This window comes from Neophocaena asiaeorientalis, unplaced genomic scaffold (assembly GCF_003031525.2).
Source record: "Neophocaena asiaeorientalis asiaeorientalis breed wild unplaced genomic scaffold, Neophocaena_asiaeorientalis_V1.1 scaffold259, whole genome shotgun sequence".
Taxonomy (NCBI): Eukaryota; Metazoa; Chordata; class Mammalia; order Artiodactyla; family Phocoenidae; genus Neophocaena; species Neophocaena asiaeorientalis.
Genome location: NW_020172985.1, coordinates 636,076 through 663,421, shown reverse-complemented (window position 1 = coordinate 663,421; position 27,346 = coordinate 636,076). Strand labels below are relative to the sequence as shown.

At 38.4% G+C, this 27,346-nt stretch overlaps 1 protein-coding gene across 1 annotated transcript in view; it reads left to right on the top strand.

Moving 5' to 3' along the window:
* Positions 1-1,873: 1,873 nt before the first annotated feature.
* The window catches only part of SIMC1 (SUMO interacting motifs containing 1), a 46,334-nt gene continuing 20,861 nt past the window's right edge, over positions 1,874-27,346 (top strand). The window contains exons 1-7 of the mRNA XM_024742150.1: positions 1,874-2,050; positions 3,130-4,608; positions 8,209-8,441; positions 9,209-9,278; positions 14,216-14,370; positions 19,053-19,205; positions 21,071-21,199. Coding sequence (XP_024597918.1) covers positions 1,874-2,050; positions 3,130-4,608; positions 8,209-8,441; positions 9,209-9,278; positions 14,216-14,370; positions 19,053-19,205; positions 21,071-21,199 — 2,396 coding nt within the window. The remainder of the gene's footprint in view (positions 2,051-3,129; positions 4,609-8,208; positions 8,442-9,208; positions 9,279-14,215; positions 14,371-19,052; positions 19,206-21,070; positions 21,200-27,346) is intronic.

The window sequence follows — 27,346 nt, the reverse complement described above, 5'->3', positions numbered from 1 at the left end:
TAAAGGGAATGGATGAAAAATCTGGTCCTTTGGAAAGATCAGTCAAATTGATAAACTTCTAGCTAGGCTGATCAGGGGAGAAAATGCAAAGGATACAAATTACCAATACTGGGAATAAAAAAAGAAAATTGGGGATAAATCTATACAGAGTATAGAATTAAAAAGATAATAAAGGACTGTTGTGAACAACTTTATGCTAATAATTTTAATAACAAAATCCATAAGTCACAGAACTAACACAAGAAGTAGAAAATGTAAATAGCCTTATGTCTACTAAATTTTAACTACAAAGCAAAATTCAGGCCCAGATAGCTTCACTGGTGATTTCTATAAACATTGAAGAAAGATATGGTACCAATCCAACACAACCTAAATAGAGGAGGTGGGAATAGCTCCCAATCATTTTATGAGGCCAATTTTATTCTGATAGCAAAACCAGTAAAAGAAATTACAAGAATAGAAAACTATAAACTAATATCCCTCATAAATATGCAAAAATTCATAACAAAATATTGATATAGTAAAACAATGTAGAAAAAAATACATAATAACCAGTGGAGTTTTCCGTAGGATTAATTTAACATTAGAAAATCAGTTAATATAATTTTTGATATTAATAGTACAAAGGAAAATCATAAAATATCTCAACAGGTGCAGAAAAATCATTTGACTAAATTTAACAACCATTTCCAATTAAAACTCTCAGAAAACGGACTTCCCTGGTGGTCCAGTGGGTAAGACTCCATGCTCCCAATGCAGGGGGCCCGGGTTCGATCCCTGGTCAGGGAACTAGATCCCACATGCATGCTGCAACTAAGAAGCCACAACTAAACATGCCACAACAAAGATCCTGTGTGTTGCAACTAAGACCCAGTGCAGCCTAAATAAATTTTTTTAAACTCTGAGAAAACAATGAGAAGAAGGGAACTCTCTCAACATGATATGGGGCATCTATGAAGACAACACAGCTAACATTATACTTAATGATGAAAGTCTCAGATGTCTGCTTTCAGCACTTCTGCTGAGAATTATACTAGATGCCTTAGCCACTGCAATAGTTAAGAAAAAGAAATAAAAGGCATGCAGATTGAAAAGGAAGAAGTAAAACTCCTCTATTTGCAGACATGATTTCTTATATGGAAAACACTAAGGAATCTACAAAAAAAGTTACCTGAACTAGTAAGTGAATTTAGCAAGGTCAGAGGATACAGGGATAATATACATACATAAATCAACAGCATTTCTATATACTAGCAATGAATAATTGGAAAATGACAAAAAATTATTTCCATTTTCAATATCATTTAAAAACATCAAATTCTTTGGGATAAACCTTTTTGGTTTGTACAGATGAATTGGGGATATAAGAGAGAAAACTAATAATTTAACTTGGGACAAGAAGTGATCTGGAAGAATTTTCGCACACAGTGATATCTGTGCTGAGTCTTGAAAGACAAGAAACTTCCAAACAATCAAAGGGATAATAATCACTCCAGACAAAAGAAAGAACATAAGCAAACATAAAGATAGAAATACTTGAGAAAGCATGGCACATTTGGGGATCTGAAGTAGTTCTGTGTGATTTGCGCACACGAGGAGGAGAGTAATCACAAAGAGGCTGAATTATGAAGGGCTTTATGAGTCTTTACTAAAGCATTTGCCCTTTATCCTGTAGCTCATATGGTGGGTTTTAAGTGAGAGAGACATGGTAATGTTGCATTTTAGGAGTTGGTGATGGAATAGGAGTTGAATTCAGACCTTTGCAGCTATTTATGTTGAGTTCAGCTAGCAGTAGAGAGGCAGTGATACTTTATGGCTGCTTCTTAGGAATGAGGCATTAGGTTTCACCAGGCAATCCCTATTCCAAGATGAGATGCATGCCAGCTTCTCACTTGACCCACCCAGGATCCTGTGTCCTGCTTTGGTGCCGTTGACAGTGGTGACCATCACATCTATTAAAAGAAATAGCATGGTAGCTGTAGTAGCAGCAAGAGCATTGCTAGCCCAGCAATTAGTACCCGACATAGCAGTGGCAATGGTACCCAACCAAGTGAGGAGACACCTGGAAGGCAGAGCAATATTTTTCCTGGCTCATGACACAGAGGTTGTTTACAGTACCTCTGGCTGGCATCATCAGGCTTTGTGAACTGCCTAATCATTTTGCCAAGGAATGGGGGTGAATATAGGAGGTTTTTTGTAATTAGTTTAGGCTCACACTTAGAATGGTTAGTTTTATAACCCTTAGTGTATTATTCTCCATATCTGACTATAGGCTGACTATACATTGAATGAAGTTGTACATTCCTAGGCCCTAACAGGGAAAGAAGGAAACAGGCCTGGGTTTGAATGTCTGTCTCTGCTACATAACTGTATAATCCATAGGTAAATAACCTAACCCCTCTGAACTCTAGTTTCCCCATCTGTATAATGGAGATGATAATGCCATCCTGACAGGGTCATTGTGAAAATTAAAGATGTGTGAAAGCACTCAACACATTCGTAGCACAAAGTAGATTCTCATATTAGTTTCCCTTCTTTAGCTTCTGTTGTAGGTTATCCTGTGTATTTGCTTTTCCAAACAAAGTTTGCTTTTTACTTTGACTTAAGGTTGAAATCTTCTCTACTACACCCCCGTCCACCTTGGATCATAATACGTTTCCCCCTGTGTCCTCTGTTATGTGCTTGTGGCATTTAGATAATTTAAGAAGGTATAGAAATTGGCAGCTTTGACAGAGGAAAATTTTAGCCAAAAGAAATAAACTAACACTTATGTTATATAAGATATATAGGGGCTTCCCTGGTGGCGCAGTGGTTGAGAGTCCACCTGCTGATGCAGGGGACACGGGTTCATGCCCCAGTCCGGGAAGATCCCACATGCCGTGGAGCGGCTGGGCCCGTGAGCCATGGCCGCTGAGCCTGCGCGTCCGGAGCCTGTGCTCTGCAACAGGAGAGGCCACAACAGTGAGAAGACCGCATACGGCAAAAAATAATAATAATAATAAAGATATATAAATTGTCAGTGAAGTGAAAAAGTGAAATAGTTTTATCCTTAAAAGCTAAGCTTTAAGTCCTCTTAGATAAAGCCAAGACCCCTACTTGACCTCTTATCTTCTCACAATCCTTCAACAGGACTTCATTGACTTAACTAGAGAAACCAGACCAAGGGCAAAGGATCGCAATGGACTCTGTGTGATTGACCTAACAGGATCTGAGGAAGAAAATAGACCTATTGCCACTCTTGACTTGACTCTAGAACCCGTTGCTCCTTCCCAGAAAGAGCCAGCCAGTCTTCAAGCATGTGCCAGCCTCTCCAGCAAAGAGGTGATGGAAGGGCGGGTAGACAGAAGCTCTCGGCCTGCAGCACGGAGAATCATTAACAGTGATCCTGTGGATTTGGACCTTTTGGAAGAAACTGCATTTGAATGTCCCCAGCCCCCTATGTCCATCAGTGGGGACTCTGTTTATCCAGGAGAGCCGAATTGTAGCTCAACCATATTCAAAGGTGACCTCGGCTTCTTGGCAAGCCTACAGCTATCTTCAGATATTCACTCCCTCCCTGCAACAAGCAATAATGGTAGCCGTAGCAATCAAAGGGCACCCTTGCCATGCCCACAGCAAGATGTGCCTTGCCCTCCACAAGCCTTGCCATGCCCACTGAGAGCCTTGCCATGCCCACTGCGAGCCTCACCATGTCCACCACGAGCCTCCTCATGCCCACCGCGAGCCTTGTCATGCCCATCACAAACCATGCAGTGCCAACCACAAACTTTGCCTCACCCACCTCAAGAAGGGCCATGCCCTCCTCAAGATGTGCCATGCCCTCAGAATGTGCCATGTGCTCAGCAGAATATGCCAAGTCCACCTCAAGACTCATCATGGCAACTTCAACACTCACAAAGCCCACCTCAAGACTCACTGGGCCTACCTCAAGATGTACCAGGCCCACCTCAGAACATAACGTATCCACAAGATGTGGCACACCTGCAAGACATGCCACAGTCACCAGGAGATATGCTACAATCATCAGGAGACATGCCCCAGTCAGCAAGAGATGTGCCACAGTCACCAGCTGATGTCCTACAGTCACCAGCAGATGTGTCACGGTCACCAGCCAATGTACCACAGTCACCAAGAGACACGCCACCATCACCAGGAAGTGTACCACATTCACCTGGAGAAGTCCCACACTTATCAGGAGATGTGCTACATTCACCTGGGGACATGTCATGCTTGCCAGAAGACATGCCACACACACTTAGAGACTTGCCTCATTTACCAAAACTCAGGCCTGACTCTCCGCAAAATGACGTACAGAAACATGACACCCCTATGGATGTCTCAGCTCCATCCTCTCCAAGCTGCTCTCCCAGCCCACAGTCTGAAACTTCCTTAGAGAAAGTTCCTTGGCTCTCTGTCACAGAAACTCCAGCCAGAAAAGAGATATCACTGTCAGAGCCTGTCAACCCCAGATCTGCCCAGGTGCAAGCACGAACACCACAAGGTGGGTTGTACAACAGACCATGCCTGCATAGACTGAAGTACTTCTTACGACCTCCGGTGCATCACCTCTTCTTCCAGACACTAATACCAGATAAAGACACAAGAGAGGTGAGCTAACATGTCTTCCTCTGGGGATCAGGTGTCCTTTGTATAGGCCTAGCATGACGTTAGTATGCTACAAGGAGTCCATGCATGAGAGGACAGGCCCAGCTGAGTTAAGACATTTTTATCTTTCTCCCACTGTGGAACCATTCAGTGTAGAATCAGATCTGGGTTCAAATTCAGCCCCACACTTAAAATCTGGCACTGAAGAAGTCACTTCACCTATCTATAAAATGGAGATAAGAACATACTTCACAGTATCATTAAAGGAGATAATATGTAAAGTGCCTGTCGGAGTGTCTGGCTCATCATAGGCCTTCATCAAATACTTCTCAATTCATCTGCCTTTCCTTCCTCAATTCCTGATGCCCTCATTACAGCTTCCATATTACAGAGATAATAATACTCATGACACTTTGGTACCTTCAAAATTGTTACTCTCTAACTTGGGGGGAGGAAATTCAACTTTAAGATTTTTTTTATTGAAGTTGATTTACAATATTGTTTTAGTTTCAGGTATACAGCAAAGTGATTCAGTTATATATTTGTTCAGATTATTTTCCATTACACATCATTACAAGATACAGAATATTGTTCCCTGTGCTAGACAATAGATCCTTGTTGCTGATCTGTTTTATGTATAGCAGTTTGTGTCTGTTAATCCCATACTTCTAACTTGTCCTTCCCCACCTCCCTTTCCCCTTTGGTACCCATAAGTTTGTTTTCTATATCTGCAAGTCTGTTTCTGTTTTGTAGATAGATTCATTGGTATTATTTTTTTGGATTCCACATATAAGTGATATTATATAATATCTGTCTTTCTCTGTCTGACTTACTTCACTTAGTATGATATTCTCTAGGTCCATCCATGTTGCTGCAAATGGCATTATTTCATTCTTTTTTATGGCCGAGTAATATCCCACTGTGTGTGTGTGTTTGTGTGTGTGTGTACCATATCTTCTTAAACCAATCATCTGTTGATGGGCACTTGGGTTGTTTCCATGTCTTGGCTATTGTACATAGTGCTACTATGAACATTGGAGTGCCTGTATCTTTTTAAATTAGAGTTTTCGTCTTTTTCCAGATATATGCCCAGGAGTGGGATTGCTGGACATATGGTAGCTCTATTTTTAGTTTTTTGAGGAACCTCCATACTGTTTTCCATAGTGGCAGCACCAGTTTACATTCCTACCAACAGTGTAGGAGGGTTCCCTTTTCTCAACACCCTCTCCAGCTCAATTTTAAGACTTTAACAGGAATGCTACTTCCCATTAGTCTTCATCGATCTGTAAGAACTAAACTAGATGTGTAAGAAAAAAAAAAATTGTGGCTAAGTCCCATAACATGAAGCTTTTTTTCATTATACCTAACCACATTCCCAACATTAAGAAGACTGGCTTGAAGTTGTTCAAGAATCCAAAAGGTGCTTCTCCTGTTGGAGCAATCCGTAATCCAGCTTAGTGGGTGTCAGGCATTCACATTGATTTGCCCTTAGAGAGTGAATTTTTTTTTCTCGTTTTAATTGTTCTACCTTCTAGTAGGCTTTATGTCTCCTCCTTCTGAATGACTTTCCCCAACACTAGCTTGTTCTCTTTTTTCCTATGAGTTTGCCTCTGATTGGCAATACATCATTCCATTATTGAGCACCTGGAGGACTTGAGAAAGCTTTTTACCTAGTCAAGGCTGTAGTGCTTTGTAGGTGCTACACAACCAAAGAAGCCATCAGTAGATACAGGATTACAAGGTGGCAATTAGGCTACACAGAGTGGCTTTTCTTCTTCCTCTTTATTTCTTAACTTCTCAAAGAATCTCAGCCATCTAGAATACATCTGTAAACACTCTGTCTCTTTCGATTACTTTTGGGCTTTTTATAAGTGCTTCTTCACTAAGTCATTCTCCCCCCAGAACTTGTTTTATGTATTTTCTATTCTGTTCTAATTCATTGGGGGTTTTGGTCAGTACATTATTTTTTTTATTGAAGTATAGTTGATTTACAGTATTATATTAGTAATGGGCAAAGGATTTGAATAGACATTTCTCAAAAGATTTTCTGTATCGTTAGTCATTAGGGAACTGCAAATCAGAATCACAATGGGATACCACTTTGTATCGACTAGGATGGCTATAATAATACTTACTATAGCCATTTATAGCCAATAAATATAATATATTTATTATATTAAATATATATTTAATACTATATAACTATATTATTAAAATATAGTTGATTTACAATATTATGTTAGTTTCAGGTATACAACAAAGTGATTCCGTTATTTTTTTCAGGTTACATTCCATTATAGGTTTTTACAGGATATTGAATATAATTCCCTGTGCTATACAGTAAATTCTTCCAAGAACTTCTTAGCCAGTGTCCATGCTGCCGCTAACCAGACATTAGCCTTAACTCCCCTGAGTTATCAGTGAGATCAGGGGTTACCCTCAGGTGTCCTGAGACATAAGAAAGCTAACTGCCCTCTCCCCAGAAGGGCAATTCCAGCCATCACTGTTCTTCTGTTATACATAAACTATCAAACTTTGTTTGGCTTATGTTTTAAAATTAATACTTATTCTAGATTTTAAAAATAATGCTTGCTTAAGAAATAATTACCCATGATGCTATCAGTCAGCATTTATTAATGTTAATAATTGGGTGTATTTCCTTCCTGGTTGCCTTTTTATGTGTAGACACTTTAAATTTTTTAATAATTGGGGGTTTTAACAATAATATATTTATTATTGTTGGTTTTATTGTTTATAGAGAGTTTGAGTTTAGATGGTAGCTATGGAGTTATACCGCTGTATGAAACCAGCTTCTGCCATCTATTGCATGACAAATTCTCACTCTAAATCTCAGTTTCCTTATCTATAAAATAGGAATAATAATAACATGTATTTCTTACAGTTGTTGAGAGAATTAAGTGAGGATAAGTTGAATGTTAAAACTTATTATTATAATTATTGTTGTTATTATATCAGACTTTTTAATGTTTGTTTTTCTTCTGATGATGTGTCTATTACAGAAAAATTGAAAACTACAAAAGAACATCTAGAGGAAAAATCATCCATCATTTCACCACCCAGATAATAGAAAACCACTTTTCATACATTCTCTTTCATTCTTTATATACATACTGTTTGGGGGTTGGGGGGGGCGGTGAAGCAACTTAATATTTACTGTTGGCTCAAAAAAAATCAACAAAATGGAATTCTTCTAACAATAAAAGATATTTAAAGCATCTTTATTCATCTCTTTGTTTCAGTATCTGATATAGTATCATAGCTACCCCTAAATATCTTATCACCCTTATTCCAAAATCAACTTAGGCTAGCTCTTAAATCTTTTGTACTTTCCTTTCTAATGCTATATTTTAACACAGATGAAATCATGTTACATGTAGAACTTTGTATTCTTATTTGTTAACTTAATATAAGCATTTTACCATGTCATTAGAAGTTTTTTAGATAAGGCTTTCCAGTCTCAATTTTTAAAATTATGAATATTTAAAATGCATGGAAAACTTCCCTGTCTTCAACTTGTTCCAGAACCTCTAGCTTTTATGTCTATAGAAACCCATCCTAATTTATTTCTTTTTATCTCTGCAGAACAAGGGTCAAAAATTAGAACCTATCCCTCATCGAAGACTAAGGATGGTAGCAAACACCATTGAAGAAAACTTTCCCCTGGGGACTGTGCAGTTTTTGATGGACTTTGTGTCACCCCAGCATTACCCACCCAGAGAAATTGTGGCTCACATCATCCAGAAAATCCTGCTCAGTGGCTCTGAGACTGTGGATGTTCTAAAGGAGGCCTACATGCTTCTCATGAAAATTCAGCAGTATGAACCTTAGCTTTTGGCGAATCTTCTGGGGAACCTGGACTCAGGGCACAACTTTCTCTTGCCTAAGATTTATTCATCTAACCATTAGAGAGGGTGACTTAGTATATTAGTATTATTTGTATTGCAAGTGACAGGAAACTCAATCCAAACTGGCTTTAACAGCTGGTAAAAGAGAATTTAATGACTCGTGTTACTGGAAACCTAGGAATAACATGTGACTTAATTCAGTTCAGAAATGGTTACCAGGATCCATTTTTCAGCTCTGCGTTGCTGTTTCTAGGCTTCACATGGTAACCTTCTCAGCCTCTAGCTTTTACAACATTCTTAGTACAAAAGAGGGTCCACTTCCTTTATAATCACACAGAGTTCTGAAATTGAGTCTTATAGGTTTTAATTGGCATAACATAAGACCTGAGTCCATCTTTGAGCTAATCATTGTGAACTGAGGAATAGAATATCAAGATTGACATGCTTCACAAACTTCATCCCAGGGTCCTAGTGGGTAAAGCCAGTGGGCTAAGAATAATAAAGAGTTGATTTCTTCAAGGCAAAATTGGGGTACTAATGCTTCCCAAAAGACAGGTGGATACTGGGTAGCCAAAGAAAATGAACTTACATTACCCTCAGATGACATGGTATTGTATCAAAGCATGGGCAAGAGCACTGAGGATAAGAGGAGGCTTCTTGCTTCTATCATCTTCGAGATCCCATCCCTTCTTCCACTAAACTCTCCAGAATTCTAATTGATGTCACTTTACTTTCAGGCTACATCCAGCTAATGCCAAGACGGTGGAGTGGGACTGGAAGCTGCTCACTTATGTCATGGAGGAAGAGGTAACATAGCAATTGCAAGCAAAAATCTTTTGCACAGGAGGTTTTTTGTTTGTTTTTTTTTTTGCGGTATGCGGGCCTCTCACTGTTGTGGCCTCTCCCGTTGCGGAGCACAGGCTCTGTATGCGCAGGCTCAGTGGCCATGGCTCACGGGCCCAGCCACTCCACGGCATGTGGGACCTTCCCAGACCGGGGCACGAACCCGTGTCCCCTGCATCGGCAGGCGGACTCTCAACCACTGCGCCACCAGGGAAGCCCCGCAGAGGAAGTTTTAACTAGAAATAAAAGTGACTGTAAATCTGGTAGTAACGTCTTTGCCATTATTCCTTTCTTTTACTCCCCCCAATCCCGACCAAAACATTCCTATTGAAATGGTATGTGCTTTCTTCCAATTCAAGATTGAATACATTCACTTATCCCTCTCCTTTTTCAGATTCCATTTAAAATAACAGTAAATGAATAGAGAAGTGTATAAACCTATGGCACTGAAAATAAGGGGAAAGACAATAGATTTGAATGAAGATTGGAAGAGCTAAAGGAAATATAAGAGTGATTACTGATGAAGCTAGGCTGAGGAAGCTACAGGCTAGAATACATGAGGAAGGGCTGTAGCCAAAGAGGGAGGAAATCTGCCCTTTAGAGCAGAGAATTTTTGGACCCAGAAACACAATATATAAGAAGGTTGAAGTAGGATATGAGCTGTAAGTCTGTTGAAAGCTTGTAGATGGAACTGATAATCTCTCTATTTTTGAGTACAGAAAGCTCAGTTGCCAGGTTACCTACCTTTCAGGCAAAAAATCAGAGGATTCATTGTCTAAAAGAAATCGAATGAACCATCTGTCATAAATGAAGGCAGCTAGTGTAGGGTTGGTGCTCCAGAAAAAAAGTCTGCATTCTGACCTTTAGGGATCCCTAAACTTAATTGCCAGCTTTCTGTCTGCTAACCCAAAAGCACTTGGATGGAACAAATTATTGTCAACTTAGAACTCTATACTCAGCCAAACTATTAGTCAACTGTGAGGGTAGAATAAAGACATTTCCAGACATGTACAAACTTGACAAAATATCCACACACCCCATTTCATAGGTTACTTGAAGATATGCATACAAAGAATAGGGGAACAATCAAAAAAGGGGGAGACACAGGATCCAGTATCACTAGATCTAATCCAGAAGAGTAAGGAAGAGAAGTCCTGAGATTACTGCAAATAGTAGACCTAGAGGGCAATCACTCCAGATTGGAGCAAAAAAATACAGGGCTTTAAGGAAGCATGATCTGGGAAACACCACCAAGAGGGCAGACAAGGAAGCTCCAGGCTCTTATTCCCCAATGGAGATACCAAGTTAACAACAATATATGGACCAGAATACCTTTGTGAAAACTCTAGAGACCAGTTGAGAAGTTGTAGTACTCAGGCCAATGCATAACCAAGAAGGTACTCCATTGAAAGGAATAGGAAAGTTTGTGGTGTTTTGTGTGTCCATACCCCTCCCTCTACCTAGCATAGCACAGTGCAACTAGGAGGAAATCTCCCATACCTTGGCTCCTCCCTTGGGATGGAAACAGAAGAGTGGACGTTGAGTCCAGTGTTCTGACTTGTTAGGAGGATAGTTTCTGTCTTACTTGACTCAGAGCACTGTTGAGAACAGTGGCTTAGTTTTCTGGCTGAAAAGAAATGTGAGCACTGCAGCATTTTTGAGCTGCAGAGAGTATGCAGTTCCACAAACAGGTACTGGGGGAGCAAGAGACTGTGGGCTTTCAAGAAGAAGTAGGGGCAAGCCATTTGGGAAATTAAGGCAGATAAAAGCACACACACAAGCTCAGAGAAAACACATCTCCAGTAAAGGTCTGAGAGGTCTCAGGACCTTTAGCCAAGCTGATTGGTGAAGGTCTTGCCATGCATGAACTCAATGGATAAAGACTGGGAAAGGTGTTTTTTTCAAATGTTTAAATCTCAAAAGAAGATTACAAAGCATACAAAGAGGCAGGGAAATGCGACCCAATCAAAAGAATGAAATAAAGCTCCAGAAACTGACCCTAAAGAAACACAAATCTCTCAACATACTGACAAAAAAAATTTTTTAACTATCTTAAAGATGCTCAAGGAGCTAAACAAGAACACAGACAACAAAATGAAGCAAGAAAATAATGCATGAACAAAATGAGAATATTAAATTTTTAAAAACTGTAGAAAATAATCAAACATATCCTGGAGCTGAAAAATACAGTTACTGAATTGAAAACTTCACTAGAGGAGTTCAACAACAGTCTTGGTCAGGCAGGAGAAAAAAAATCAGTGAACATGAAGAAAGGTCATTGAAGTCACTGAGACAGAGGAGCAAAAAGAAAACAGAATAAAGAAAATTGATGAGCACCTAAGGGACTATGGGACACCATTAAATGGACCATATACACATTAGGGAAGTCCCAGAAACAGAAGAGAGAAAGGGGCAAAGAGCTTATTTGAAGAAATAATAACCAAAAACTTTCCAAGTCTGAGGAAAGAAGTGGGCATACAAATTCAAGAAAGCTCCAGTAAGAATAAACCAGAGAGACCCCACACCAAGACACATTGTAATCAAACTGTCAAAAGTCAAAGACTTTTTCTTTGAAAGACTTTTTCTTGAAAGCAGCAAGAAAAAAGTGAGTTTGTATAAGACTCTCAGCAGATTCTCAGCGAAACCTTGCAGGTCAGAAGGCAATGGGATGATGTATTCAAAGTTCTAAAAGAAAAGAACTGTCAACCAAGAATACTATATCTGGCAAAACTTTCCTTTAAAAATGAGGGTGAGCAGCAGGAGAGAAGTGACACATCAATACAAGATCCTCAATAAGATTATCAGAGATTTCTCATTAGAAACTGGAGGCCAGAAGTTAGTGGGGCGATATATTCAAAGTGCTAAAGAATAAAAGTCAACCAAGATTCCTGTATCCAGCAAAACTGTCCTTCAAAAATGAGGGAGAAACTACTGGGCATATACCCTGAAAAAACCGTAATTCAAAAAGAGTCATGTACCACAATGTTAATTGCAGGTCTGTTTACAATAGCCAGGACGTGGAAGCAACCTAAGTGTCCATTGACAGATGAATGGTTAAAAAAGATGTGGCACATATATACAATGGAATACTACCCATAGAAAGAAACGAAATTGAGTTATTTGTAGTAAGGTGGATGGACCTAGAGACTGTCATATAGAGTGAAGTAAGTCAGAAAGAGAAAAACAAATATCATATGCTAACACATATATGGGGAATCTAAAAAAAAAAAAATGGTTCTGAAGAACCTAGGGGCAGGACAGGAATAAAGACGCAGATGTAGAGAATGGACTTGAGGACATGGGGAGGGAGAAGGGTAAGCTGGGACGAAGTGAGAGAGTGGCATAGACATATATACACTACCAAATGTAAAATACATAGCTAGTGGGAAGCAGCTGTATAGCTCAGGGAGATCAGCTCAGTGCTTTATGGCCACCTAGAGAGGTGGGATAGGGAGGGTGGGAGGGAGACGCAAAAGGGAGGCGATACGAGGATATAAGTATACGTATAGCTGATTCACTTTGTTATACAGCAGAAACTAACACACCATTGTAAAGCAATTATACTCCAATAAAGTTGTTTAAAAAAAAAATGAGGGAGAAATAAAGACATTCCCAGATAAACAAAAGCTGAGGGAGTTCATTTACTACTATCCCTGCTCATCAAGAAATGCTAAAGGGAGTCCTGAAGGGTAAAATGAAAACTAAACAGTAACTTGAAGCCGTATGAAGAAATAAAGATAAATACATGGGCAGTTATAAAAGCTATTATTGTAACAATGGTTTGTAACTCCACATTGGTTTTCTGTAATGTATTAAGAAACTAATACATTTTTAAAGTATTAATCTAAAAGCTAGTATTATTGTAACTCCACATTTTGTTTTCTACATAATTTAAAAGATTAATGCATTTAAAAGAATTATTAGTTTATTTTGGGGCACACAATATATGAAGATATAGTATTGTGACTTCAACAACTAAAAGGGGTGGGAACAGAGCTGTAAAGGAGCAGAGTTTTTGTGTGTTATTGAAGTTAAGCTGGTATAAATTCAAAGTATTATAATTTTAGAATGTTAACTGTAATCCCCATGGTAACCACAAAGACAATAGCTATAGAATGTACACAAAAGGAAATGAGAAAGGAATGTAAACATTTCACTAGGAAAAAATCAAAGACAATAATGCAGGAAATGAGGGACAAAGAAACTATAAGGCATTTACAAAACAAATAGCACAAGGCCAGAAGTAAGTCCTTCCTTGTCAGTAAAGGGAAACCAATGAATTGTGCATGCCTGCCTGCTGTGTGACAGACACTTACGCTGGCTTTGGTAAGGTTAGAGTTATCACCACATAAATCACAAGGACACTGAGACTCAGCGGGGTAAGTTAAATACGGGATGGAGCTGAGTTTCAAACAAACAAATAAATAAGGTCTGTGCACCACCAAAGCCCATGCTCTTTACCTGCATCAGTTAGGCTTCAACAGTTAGGATCATTTCACCTGTAACAGGAAACCCAGCTCAGACTTGCTTTCACAGTAAGGATATACATCAGCTCATCTTACTAGAAGTATAGCAGTGAGATAGACATCATGGTTGCTTGATCTAGTAGCTTGGCATAGTCATTTTTTCTGTCTCTGTTCGGATATCCACAGTTTAGGGTTTATCCTGAGACTGATAGTTAGGTTCAGTGAAAGAAAGAGACTGACTTTTCAAGCTCTAGGATTGCCCTATTTGCCCTCTTTTATAATGACCTAGACTGCTTGCTCTCTCCCAGAAACCTCTCTTTTAGATACACAGTCGTTGACTCATGGGCCTTCCCTTGACTTAGTATTTATGAGAGCCCAGTGCTCAGTGTCGTCCAGGAGATCGAGAGGAAATACTTCTCATTTTTTCTCCCCCAGGGACAGAATCTGCCCGGGCGAGTCCTTTTTCTACGTTATGTAGTACAAACCCTGGAAGATGATTTCCAACAGATCCTGAGGAAGCAGCGACAGCACCTGCAGCAATCTATTGCAAGCACTGTGCTATCCTGTGACAAGCAACCCCACAATGTCAGGTAACCAGCCATCTGAGCCCTGGGATGACAAGAGGTAGGGGCTGTAAGTGGGCAGCTACTCAAGTCCGGAGAACATCAGGTGGATGAGATTTTCTAGTAGCTAGATAGTATAACAGGGATAGTTATTACAACTATAAACAGTCCTAGAAGAAAACCTCTCTGTACCAACTGTGTGTCAGATGCCATAACTTGTGTGGTTTTTTTCCCGAGGACCATCAGACTTCCTTTAGTCTATTTCAGTATTGTTCAGACGGCCTTGTGAGATCCAGGGGGAAAACTTGACTTGTGTAAAACTTTTCACAGCTTTTATAAACCTAAATTTATTTCCATCCCCCTGAGTAACTCAAGATAAAATCTCATTTGTCACTACTACTTTCTGAAAAGCCTATTATTATAATAGGTCATGTGGCTGAAAATAAAGTACAGTAAGGTAGCAAGCACGTGTTCTTTTTTTGTAGGATCAGGTCCAAAGCTTCTGGAAGCTTCAGAGTGGGGAACTACCATATCCTTATACCAACGGGGTGAAATGTGGTTTATAGGGTAGGGATCTCAGGCTAGAATTTTCATCCTGGAACTACAAGCTTTGCTTCTTTTGGAAACGGTTCTCACCAGCATTCCTTTTTTCAGAGCATCATTGAGATTTTTTTTCACTCACATTTACATTCTCATATGTTCTGGCATATTTGTTAAGAATAGTTTTCACAGGCCAGTGTGGGATATTGACTATTATAACTCCTTTAATTAGAAAAGGGGGACGTTTCATTACGTTCTAAGTAACAGTCTGCTTTTTCTCCCTTAGTTTGCATGCTTATATCCATTTCCCTAGATGTACCATTTTATGTAAAGTTTAAATGTTAATGATTATAGGGGGTAGAAAATCAGTAAGTAGAGAAACTACAGAGAGCACAGGATAGCATAGTTGGGTTTAAAATTGAAAAATAACAATTTAAATAGTGAGAGCAACTCTCCTGACCATTCTGCTTTGTGAGCTTAGGCATTGGATTGGGAGATGGGAGACATGAACCCAACTCAATCCAGTGACAAGTCACTCACTTTCATTGTGTGAGCCTCTCACTATACCCAACACTGTACTCTTGGGTTTAAAGATAGGCATTGGTAACCGCTAAATGCAAGCCACATACTCTATTTTGTGCTTTATCAATGAAAAAAATCAGTTCCAGCTGGAGGGGAAACCAGCTGTATTTGATTCAATAAGAGAGGGCTATTAGATTGAGGTTGTGGTTACACGGATATGTGCATGTATTTATCAGAACTCATCAAACAGTATATAGCTGTGCTTTGACCTCTAACGGGTGGGACAGTTGTCAGAGCTTTCTGAGAGGCTGTTCCCGGGTTATAATCCTCAGCTTAGCTCAAATAAAATTTTCCATTTCCTTCTTAAAATAAAAAAATTTCATCAAACAAAAACCAGTGTGCAATTTATTTTATATGTTACACCTCAAAGATAAGTTTTTAAAAAGAAAGTGATGGTAAGTCAGTCTCCATATGACCCCTTAAGGGATTTTCTTTTCTTTTTTTAACTGCGCATACAAAGAATAATCTAGTTCTACATGATTTAAGAAATACACTAGTCCCCAGATCCCCTCACCCACATTTTCCTTTCCCAAGGGGTAACTACTTTCAACTCTTTTAAGTGATTCTTCGGATTTTTACCTCTTTATGGCTAAATAAACTGCTTGTGTTGCTAATTGTTGATTTTTCATTGTTAGCTATTATCTATTAACTCCCCACATGAAAGATGAGGAGTTAGCTCTTTTTCCTCTCTACCTCCTCTCTCTCTCTCTCTTTCTCTCTCTCTCTCTCTCTCTCACACACACACACACACACACACACACATCCCAGCCCCCATGCCATTAATAGAGTTATATCATAATTTTGTTTAGATCAGTATCCAATGTTTCCATCACTATAACTATGTGTGCTAGTCAGAGTTGAGCCAAGTACTAAACTGTAATTACTTTTTCTTTCACTCATACCTTTTTTGTTTTCCTTAGAGTTAATAACTGCCTCATTTTTAGTTTCCTCGTATTGTTTGTGCATATCAGAAGTCAACCCTAGATTCTCTGCCGTTTGGTTTAAATATCCCATCAAGATGTTTATTCACACTGGGTTAGTCTTATGAAGTTCTTCTTCTTGAAGATCTGTGGTGGAACGTTTTGACCTCCTTCAATCTGGATTGGTTGTCCTCTTTTCCAGTCTTTATCATAAATGTGAAAATTCCCTTCACCTGTTTCCAGTGTTGGATCTCTGTTTCATATCTTCTCTTTCTTGGTTTACTCCCATGTTTTTGATAGATCAGTCTCCAGTAGCTTCTTAGAAAGGTATGTGGGAAGTAAAATTTTAGAGATCTTGTATGTCTGAAAATATCTTTATCTTCCCACACGTTGATTGATAAGTAAGTATAGATATTTAGGTTAGAAATATCTTTTCTACAGAATATTAAAGGAAATCTTCCATTGTCTTCTAGCTTCCAGAATTGCTGTAAAGAAGCCATAAGCTACTTTGATTACTGATTCTTTGTGTGTGCCTTGATTTTTTTCTCTGGCTGTTTATAGAATCCTCTTTTTGCCCAATATACTTGTTTTAGATCTATGTTCATCTAGTATGCTGGGCATTCAATGGGCCATTTCATATCCGTCATTCTTGGAAAATAGAATTTTCATTCCTATTATCATGTTTTTAATTTCCAAGAGCTCTTTTTCTTTAAATGTTCCTTTTTAAAAATAATAAATAGAATTCTGTTCTTGTCTTTTTCTTTCATGGATCCGTATCTTTTCATATCTTTGATTATACTAATGATAGCTTTTGTTTTTGTTAATTCCCTGTATAATGTCTGTTTTCTCCAAGTTGCTTTTTTGAGGAGAAAGGAGGGTTGGTTTGGCTTTTTGGTGTTTATCTCTCATGTTAGAATATGTCCATAGATGTCTGGTAAACTTTTGTAATCTATCCACGTTTAAGGGTGACTCAAAAGCTCTTGGAAGCTCTGAGTACAGGTGAGGACTTGTCATTTCTGAGCTTCCCTGTGGGTGGAACTGGCTGTCCATTTCTTAGAAAATACTTCGTCAGTGTCTTTAGGTCTTTCCTCTTGGGCTGGATGAGTTTTCCAGAAAAGACTTCAGATTTCCTACATGAAGGATAAAGACCAGGATGCCAGGTTTTGGGAAGACAGTTCTGGGAAGGTGGCAAGGATCTCTGCACCGAGCATGAGCATGCATAGGTTCACTTAGAGCCCCTGTTTTTGCTTTGATGCCTTTGCCTCCCAGCTGTGCCTGGTATCCCAGTCCAGAGACCCTCTGTTTTACCTCTCCGCAAAGTTAACCTGTAGTCTTCAGCATTGGGGGAGAAGATCTAAAAGTTTCTTAAACAGATTACAAGCCATCATATTTATTTCAATTTACCCGCTTTTACCCTAACTTCATGGAAACCTCATACTGCCATTTGCAGCACTTACTGAAGGTTTTTTTTTTTTTCCATTTTTTTGGTGAATAGGATTAAATAGGATTGCTCTTCTCTACTGCTGGCTTAGGATTCAGCTTTCTTAATTCTGCCAAGTCAGTTAAAATTTACCCCATTGCCAAAGTCATAGACTTAGATTAAACATCATCTAAACATGACATTTGCCTTATTTACTTAGTTAATTGGTTACTTTGAATTTTGTAATCAGCATCTCTTACCCAACCCCTTAAATCAAAGGCTAGGACCTTGACAATTACCTACATCCATCCCCCATCATCCACTTTTTGCACCTTCTTGCACCCAAAGTAATTGGCATCCTGAATGTTCATCATGTTCCTTTCCTTTTTATATAGTTTTATTGCATCTATATGTGTTCCTGTAAAGTATATATTTTTATTTTAGCTCCTTTTAGCTGTATATAAAAGAGTATCATGTTGTATGTAATCAATTGGTACTTTTATATTTCACTTACTATTATAGAGTACTAAGATTTGTCCATACCTATCCACTGTAGCATATTCATTTCCACTACTGTAGAATATTGTTTTGTGAATATACTTCATTTTCCTTCCAGCTTCCATATTTTTACTGTTATTATCTGCCCTCCTTTTCTTCCCTTCTTTGTGGATTTTTTAAAAAATTATTTACTGTAGTATTAGTGACATTTTAGGAGGGAACAAAATTAGATGTGTATATTCAATCCATCATTTTTACCTGGGTTACCTAAGTGATCATCAAAAGTAATTTTGACTATATGAGATGTTTTTACCTTACTAACTTTGTGAGCCTACACCCTGTGTAAGGTTTGACTCCACTGCACATACTCTAAACCTTGGTTATTAGCATTAATAACTGACATCTAATAATAGAAAGCCAACAAAGTCATCCAGTCCAACTTTCCACTTTGTCAAGGAATGTTCCTGGTCAGGAAGCCACAGATAGTGCTCTTTGACCTTGGAGATACCTTTCAATAATTCTAACTTAAAGAAAAATGTTGATGTTTTACTTACCTTTTGTAACCTTACTGCAATTAAATGCAGGGTTTCCATTAGACTTTTTAAATATTGAAAGTAGCCTAAGGACCCTCTGTGTTGCCTTTAGGGAAATCTAGAGGTCTAGGAGCCCATGTTAAAGTTGCAGTTCTGAGCACCATATAGTAAGACAGAAGTTTAAACTTTTTCTTTCTTATCTTTTTTCCATTGCAGGGATGTCATCAAGTGGTTGGTCAAAGCAGTAACTGAAGACAGATTAACTCAGTCCCCAAAGGAGAATCAAACCTCTCCAGGAACAGGAATCTTGAAGGCCAGCAGTAGCCACCCTTCTCCCCAACCTAACCTCACAAAGAACACCAATCAGCTGTAAGGAGCAGGCAGAAGTTATCTTTCCTGGGGCTATTGGGATCTACTGTTTTAGAGAACAGCACCACCCCCTAAGAGGAGTTCCCCCAAAATTAACAAGCTCTTATAACATAGGCTGGTTTTTACTAAAAACTATCTTAGTTTGACTAAAGGCTAAATTCCTAATTCCAAAGGTAAAACAAAAGCAGATGCTTTCCCCCTAGATGAACAGGACTTCACTAAGTGAATATAAATTCACAAAGCCGAAATGGAACAAAAGCCAGAGGACAGTGCCCTCCCTTTCCTAGATTCCAAGAGACAACACAGGGTTACAGCTACTCACCACTTCATCTGTCCACTGACAGAAGAGGAGTCATGCGTAGTGGGTGTTCCAGCAGCCTCTTGTCCTCAAGGACCTGGGTCTCTCCTCCAGTCCTGGAAGAAGAAGAGCAGTTCAACCTGCCGGTTCCAACAGGTTATAACAGCAATGGCTCAGACCAGGGCAGGTCCTATTACCTCAGACCACACTGGAAAGAGATTCCTGGCATTTTTTTAAATGGGATTGAAAGTGGTCTTGGCATTTTTTGAGAAATGCCAGGATTTGGGGGCTGGAGCTGCCCTTGCACAAGTAACCTGCTATTCCATGTCAATTATGTTAAAAATGACAGTCACACTTGATATTTCAAATACAGCATTTGTGCCTAAATTCACAACGCTGTATAATAATCTAGTTGCACTGACCTGATTTTCATATAAGTACTATGGGTTTTCACTAATTTAGGAGACAATCTTGTATCTAAAGGGAGAATGTTTTGGAACAATGAAATATTTGCTCGAGCAGATTGGGGAAGGTCCTAAAGTAGGGAAGTAGGGTTATCCCAGAACTCAGTATATAGACCCAAGAGAGAAGCAGACACTGTTCCTTAAATGAAAGCTAATATAATAATAATAATAGTAATAAATTTATTGTAAGTAGATATTAGTAGAATAAAATAGGGTCCCCCTAAAAGTGATCATGATCTTAACAACAACAGTAGACACTGCTGTTTACCATTAATGAGTGCCTGTCTGCCAGATATCTTAAACAGCACAACTTTATGAAATAGGTGGTATTATTTCTCCTTTTTTGAGATGAGAGAACTTAGACTGAGAGCAGTTTAGTAATTTGTCAAAAATTGATCAGCTTATCATTGCTGAGCCAGAATCTGATGCCAGAGTCCCTGTTCCACCTATTGTGTCACTGGCTACAGATTTTCTGAAAACAGAGCCCTTCCTTCCCTCACAAATAATAGTGCATGTTAGAAGAGGCTAGCTTCAAGGCCAGGCTCACCTTCTGAGGGGTTGCCCAGATTCCTCCTGCCACATCAGCCTGGCTGTCTCCCACAGTTAGGTCTGATGAGAGAGAGGGTCACGTTTCACCAGCTGAAACTCTGAGACTGAACTTAATAAAAGATTATTGTGAAGGAACTAGTAACAGGAGAAGACTATATGGTAAATATGTATTTTCTCCTATCAAAGAAATTCAAATAATTGTTAGTCATTCTGGACCTGTTTCTTCATCTGTGAAATAGAGAAGTTATAGGTTAGGTGATCCTTAAAGTTCTCTAGATCCTTAAGATTGTATGTTTCTCTTTTTGAATTTAAAAGCAGCTTGCTTTTACAGCTCAACCCCAGGTTCTGAGAGGTTCAGATAGTATGATCTGGCAAAAGGGATTCAGGTAGGTGAAATTGCTAATAAAAGCATGCTGATGCTTGAGTAGTTCTCCCTGACCCTAGTGTGTGCTTTACAAGATCCTTTAGTACACTGGTGGGGACCTCATCCCAGCCAGTAGGGTAGCTCATTGCCAGACCCTCCCGCTCATTTGTGTTCTGTGTTCTGGACTCAGGATTGTATGCCAGCTGCAGAGGATGCTGTCCATAGCCGTAGAGGTGGATAGGACCCCCACATGCAGCTCCAATAAAATTGCTGAAATGATGTTTGGGTTTGTGCTGGACATTCCTGAGAGGAGTCAGAGGTGAGTCTTAGTTTTTTTGTTGTTGTTGTTCGTTTGTCTTTTGTTTTGGTCTGGGAACATAATTTCAAAAGAGAATTCCAAATGGTAGTTAAATTAGGAAAAAAGAGGTAGAGGGATAGTTCCTGTCTCTTTAACCTTTTGAAAGAAAGAGGTTCTCAACCAGTTGTTATTATTTGCAACTAAGGCATAATTTCTTGGGAAGAGGCAGGGTACCTTAAAATGGAGCCTAAATTTTCCCACTTTATCCATCTGTCTAATACCTTTACTCATCTCTCAAGGTTCAGCTGTGAGGCACGACCGTCTTCTCTGACCCTCAGCCATAGAGCCTGGTATAACTGTTCACTAAAGTCTTGATGGATGAATGAAATAGGCATATCCAATATTAGGGGAAAAAGAGGTGACCCAAGAATGAATAGGGTTGCACCTTTAGAATGAGCCGAGATACTAAGAATAAGGAATTCAGTTTCTCTAAGCATTAATTAGTAAAGCATTTCATCAGGAAGAGACAAGGAAATAGAGCTCTTGGCTAGGGCCTGTGATTCCTCCTTTGAACCAGTAATTTTAGAAATCTGAAGGAAGAAAAATAAACTGGAATGAATATGAATTCATGAACAGTTGCTGGTACAGAAGATAACTATGAGAAAGCCATTGTACGGTGGTGGCCCTTAGGGGAAATTATCTCCATCAGGTCCGTGTCTGCTTCCCATCCCCATCCCCTAAGCTGCCAGTTGGCAGCCAAGACTATTCTTGTACAGTTCTGGTTCCTCTATTGGAAGAAAATGTCATACCATATAGAATTGTAATAAAGATTTAATTAAAATATCCTGCTAAGATTAAGACAAACACTTATTGGGTCCCTACAATATGCCAGTCATTGTCATGTTAATTATCTCATGTTTTCATAAAACTTTATAATGTTATTACTGTTTAACAAATGAGAAATATACTCTAAGTAGTTAAATAACCCAAGTTTACACAGTTAATCACATTCAGAATCCAGATTTAAACCCAGGACTTCTTTTTTTTTTTTTGCGGTACGTGGGCCTCTCACTGTTGTTGCCTTTTTTTTTTTTTTTTTTTTTTGCGGTACGCGGGCCTCTCACTGTTGTGGCCTCTCCCGTGGCGGAGGACAGGCTCCAGACGCGCAGGCTCAGCGGCCATGGCTCACGGGCCTAGCCGCTCCGCGGCATGTGGGATCTTCCCGGACCGAGACATGAATCCGTGTCCCCTGCATCGTCAGGCGGACTCTCGACCACTGCACCACCAGGGAAGCCCCCCAGGACTTCTTAAATCCAAGGTCAGTTCAAAGAAGGCAATACATTACAGTGGTCAGCCAAAAGGAAGCATTCATAAATGCCATGCTTGCGCTATCACTTTGTTAAGGATATTTCATTTGGGTCCAACTCCCATACCATTCATTCATTTATACCCAGATTCTGGTGAGAGATGGGAAATCTAAGGAATGGGTAACTGTAGACAAATTTGGGCTTAACATAGACAAAAAAATTTTAAATAAAACCTGGCCCTACTTTAAAACTTTCTCAGAAAGGGCATATTGGCAACCACCCCAAATTATACCAGAAGATACTTTATATACTTTTATCTTGGTTGTTTTAACTTTTAAAAGTTTAGGTATAATTTACATGCAATTAAATGATACAAACTAATTTACATAAATATCCTTCCATGAGTGTTGACAAAGCCATAACCCATGTGACCTATCATTTTCCAGTGCCTCATTGATAGCATATAGAAATCCTGCAACCTTGCTGAATTCATTTATTCTAGTAGGAATATTTCTGTAGTTTCCTTAGAATTTTCTACATACACAATATTTTGTCTGCAAATAAAGCAGTTTAACCTCTTCCTTTCCAATCTGTATGCCTTTTGCTTGTTTATCTTACCCTATTGCATGGGCTAATACCTCCAATAGAATGTTGGAGAAGTGATAGGAACAGACATCCTTGCCTTATGCCTGATCTCAGGGGGCAAACATTCAGTCTTTGACCATTTAGTAGTAGTATTAGCTGTAGGTGTTTCATAGGTACCCCTTGTCAGATTGAGGAGACTTCCTTCTATTTCTAATATATTGAGTGTTTTTGTGAAGAATAGGTATTAAAATTTGTGAAATTTTTTTCCTCTATTGAGATAGTCAAAATTTTTCTCCTTTCTTCCATTGGTGTGATGAATTACATTGATTAATTTCCTAATATTAAAACAACCTTGCATTCCTAGAATAAAAAACCCTACTTGACTGTGATATGTTATCCTTTTTTTATTGACAGATTGAATTTGCTAATATTTTGTTAAGGGCTTTTGCATCTATGTTTACTAGAGATAGTGATCTGTGATTTTATTTTCTTATAATGTTCAACCTCATTCATATTTAAAGAAATTTAAATTAAAACTACACTGAGGTACAATTTCTAACCTATCTAAATAGTAAAAATTTTAAAGTACTATAAAAGACAACATTAGTGAGACTTTGAGAAAGCAGGTAGGTACTCATACATTGCTGGTGGGACTGCAGAATGGTACAAGCCTTATGGAGGGGAATTTTACAATATCTAACAAAATTAAAGGTACATGTACCTCTTGACCCAGCAATCTCATGTCTAGGAATTTACCCTGAAGGTACACTTTTTTTTTTTTTTTTTTTTTTTTGCGGTACGCGGGCCTCTCACTGTTGTGGCCTCTCCCGTTGCGGGGCACAGGCTCCGGACGCGCAGGCTCAGCGGCCATGGCGCACAGGCCCAGCCGCTCCGCGGCATGTGGGATCTTCCTGGACCGGGGCACGAACACGTGTTCCCTGCATCGGCAGGCGGACTCTCAACCACTGCACCACCAGGAAAGCCCCCTGAAGGTACACTTTTAACAGTATAAAAATACATATGCACAAGGATATTCACAACAGCATGTTTGTAATTGCAAAATACTAGAAATGACCCAAATGCCCATACACAGGGCAGTGGTTGAATATCTGTGGTACATCTACACAGTGAAGATGTAGCTGTAAAAAAGTAAAATTTAAAAATAGGAGCAAAATATTTATGATCTATTTTCCAAAATATATTGTTAAGTAAACAAAGCAAAATACAAAAGAGTATGCATAATAAATATACATATCTTTTTCTAAGAAGGAGAAATTTTTAAATATACATGATTATAATAATTTACAAAAAAAGAAACCAAGTTAAGATAAACGGCAGTCTAATCAAATTGCTTACATACAGGGGTAGATAGATGGCAATGGGCTGGAAAGGAGATAAGGTGCTGAGCTGGAGTTGGAATGACCTTAATGGTAGCATTGGTAGTGTAGTACTTCCCTGAGTATACTTCTTTGTATAGTTATAACTTTTAGACTTTTAGAACCATATTAATGTTTTATATACTCAAAAAAAGAAAAATAAATCAGCAAGGAAGTTGGATGGGAGCCTAACATGCAATACAAACAGACACAAATTAACCTGTGTTTTAAATGAATAATTGGGGCCATGGGGTGGGGGATGGGAGGGAGGACAAGCCCAAGCAACTTTTTTTTTACTTCTTATTTTTAAATAATTATAGATTCACAGGAAGTTGCAAAAACTAGTACAGAGGGGTCCTGTATACCCTTCACCCTCTTTCCCCTAGTGATTACATCTTGCATAACCATAACAGTATCACAAAAAGGAAATTGACATTGGTATAATCCACAGAACATATTCAGATTTCATCCATTTCACCTAGATTGTCCTCATTTGAGGGTAGTTCTATGTAATTTTATCACATTTGTAGCTTCATATAACCACCAGCACAATCAAGATATATGGAACTGTTCCATCACCACAAAGATCCCTTGTACTACCCTTTTACGGGTAACTATTCATCTTCTCCAACCCCTGGAAACCACTAGTCTGTCCAAGTAAGGTAAAACACAGTATCTGGACTAAACGCCCTCAGGCTAAAGACAAAATGAAGTGTAAGTAAATATTAAACTCTAGTTAGTAACTTTCTTTTTCACAGAAAGTATGAGTTAACAATTCAAAAACTATCTTATGTGTATTCTAGGATTAAACAAATAAATGTATTGTGGATAATGAGAGCCAAGTTTCTCACTGTCAGAGAAGAGAGTTACACATATGAAAAGGGGAAAGGATAGAAGGAACCCTGTGGTGCTGGATTGGAATTGGAGGTATCAACATGAACTTGTGGTTTCTAATAAATATAGATAGATATAGGAATAAATGTAGATGTGTGAGTGAGTTTTATATATATATATATAGTGTGTGTGTGTGTGTGTGTGTGTGTGTGTGTGTGTGAATTCATACGTCTGTTTCCTACCTTTACCCACTGAGAGAGCATAGAAACAATTACAGCCTAGTAGCAGTGAGCATACCTAGTACTCAGATCTTTGTTTCTAAATACTAGTTTATACTAAAAGGAACCAGAGTTCTTTAAGGAAATGACTAATTCCAGAGCTGAGGTAAAGAAAAGTATAAAATGAGCCTAGAACATCTTGTTCCAGAAAGTGAGGAAATGTTCAAGGAATGTTCAGAGCATGTCAAAAGAAGCTTAAAGGGCTTCCACTGACTAAATCTGGGATAATTTGAGTACCAAATAAATATTGACAGTAGAACATTATAAACTGTTGTGTAAAATAAGAATCCATGATTCTAATACTGATAGGAAGGAAGAAAATGGACTCTCTTCCTTATATTAGAAAGCCAGCTAATAAATATAAGAAGAAATGATGAATTAGGGGAAAAAATGCCATTTGGAAGCCATCATAATAAGAGTAAATTCAGGTATGAGTGTGTACTAAAATTGTGAAAGTTTGTGTACTCCAAGATATTTGCATAATCTCAAAGTATATTCTCACAAGATATTAATTATGAAGTGAAAAATAATAACTTTACTGTGGAGATACTACCATAGTCAAGTGATCAAAATTAACACCAGCAATGGGACAAATTGACATCATATGCCCCTTGATATGATACACACAACATTTTTGCAGTCCTCTTGCCAAAAAATGCATAACCTCAATCAAATCATGGGAAAACATCAGAGAAATCCCAAATGAGAAACATTCTATGAAAAAAACTGACCTGCACTTTTCCAAAATGTCAATGTCATGAAAGACAAAGCAAGATTGAGGAACTATTCCAGATCAAAGGACATTAGAAAACAGGCAACTGAATGCAATGCATAATCTGGGATTTTCTTTTGCTATTAATAGCATCATTAAGACAATTTTAAAAATCTGATTAAAGTCTATGCTTAATATAATAGTATTGCATTAAGATTAATTTTCTGATTTTTTTTTATCATTGTATGTGGTTATCTTAGAGAATGTCCTTGTTTTTAGGAATTATACACTGCAAGTATTTAGGGATAAATGGGCATCATGTCTGCAACTTACTATCAAATAGTTTAGAGAAAAAAAATAGAAAGAGTTATTAAGAAGGATAAAGAAGATATGGTAAATGTCTAACACTTGGGGAACCTGAGTGAAAAATACTAAGGGTATTTGGGAATTATTTGTACTATTCTTGCAGCTCTTGTCTGAGTATAAAAAAAAGTTTAAAAAAAAAAGGTATATTTATTGTAAACAGCATATCGTCAGATTTGCTTTTTTACGCAGCTGAAAATCCCTGCCTTTTAACTGGAGTTATTTATTCCATTTACATTTAATTTAATTATTGGTTTTATATCTGTCATCTTGCTGTTTGTTTCCTGTTTGTCCCTTTTGTTCTTTGTTCATTTTTACCTCCTTTTCTGCCTTCTTTTGGATTAATTATTTTCTATTATTCCATTTTATCTTTCCTAAGTCTTTTTAACTTTTTTAAATTAAAAATTTATTTTTACATAGTTGTACATTCTTATGTAGTTGTAAGGAATAATACAGAGAGATCACACGTACTCTTTACACAATTTTGCCCAATGGTAACATTGCAAAACTTTAGTGCATGTATCACAACCAGGATATCAAGAATGGATTTCCCTGGTGGCGCAGTGGTTAAGAATCCACCTGCCAATGCAGGGGACACAGGTTTGAGCCCCGGTCTGGGAAGATCCCACATGCCACAGGGAAACTAAGCCCGTGAGCCTCAACTACTGAACCTGCACTCTAGAGCCCGTGAGCCACAACTACTGAGCCCACGT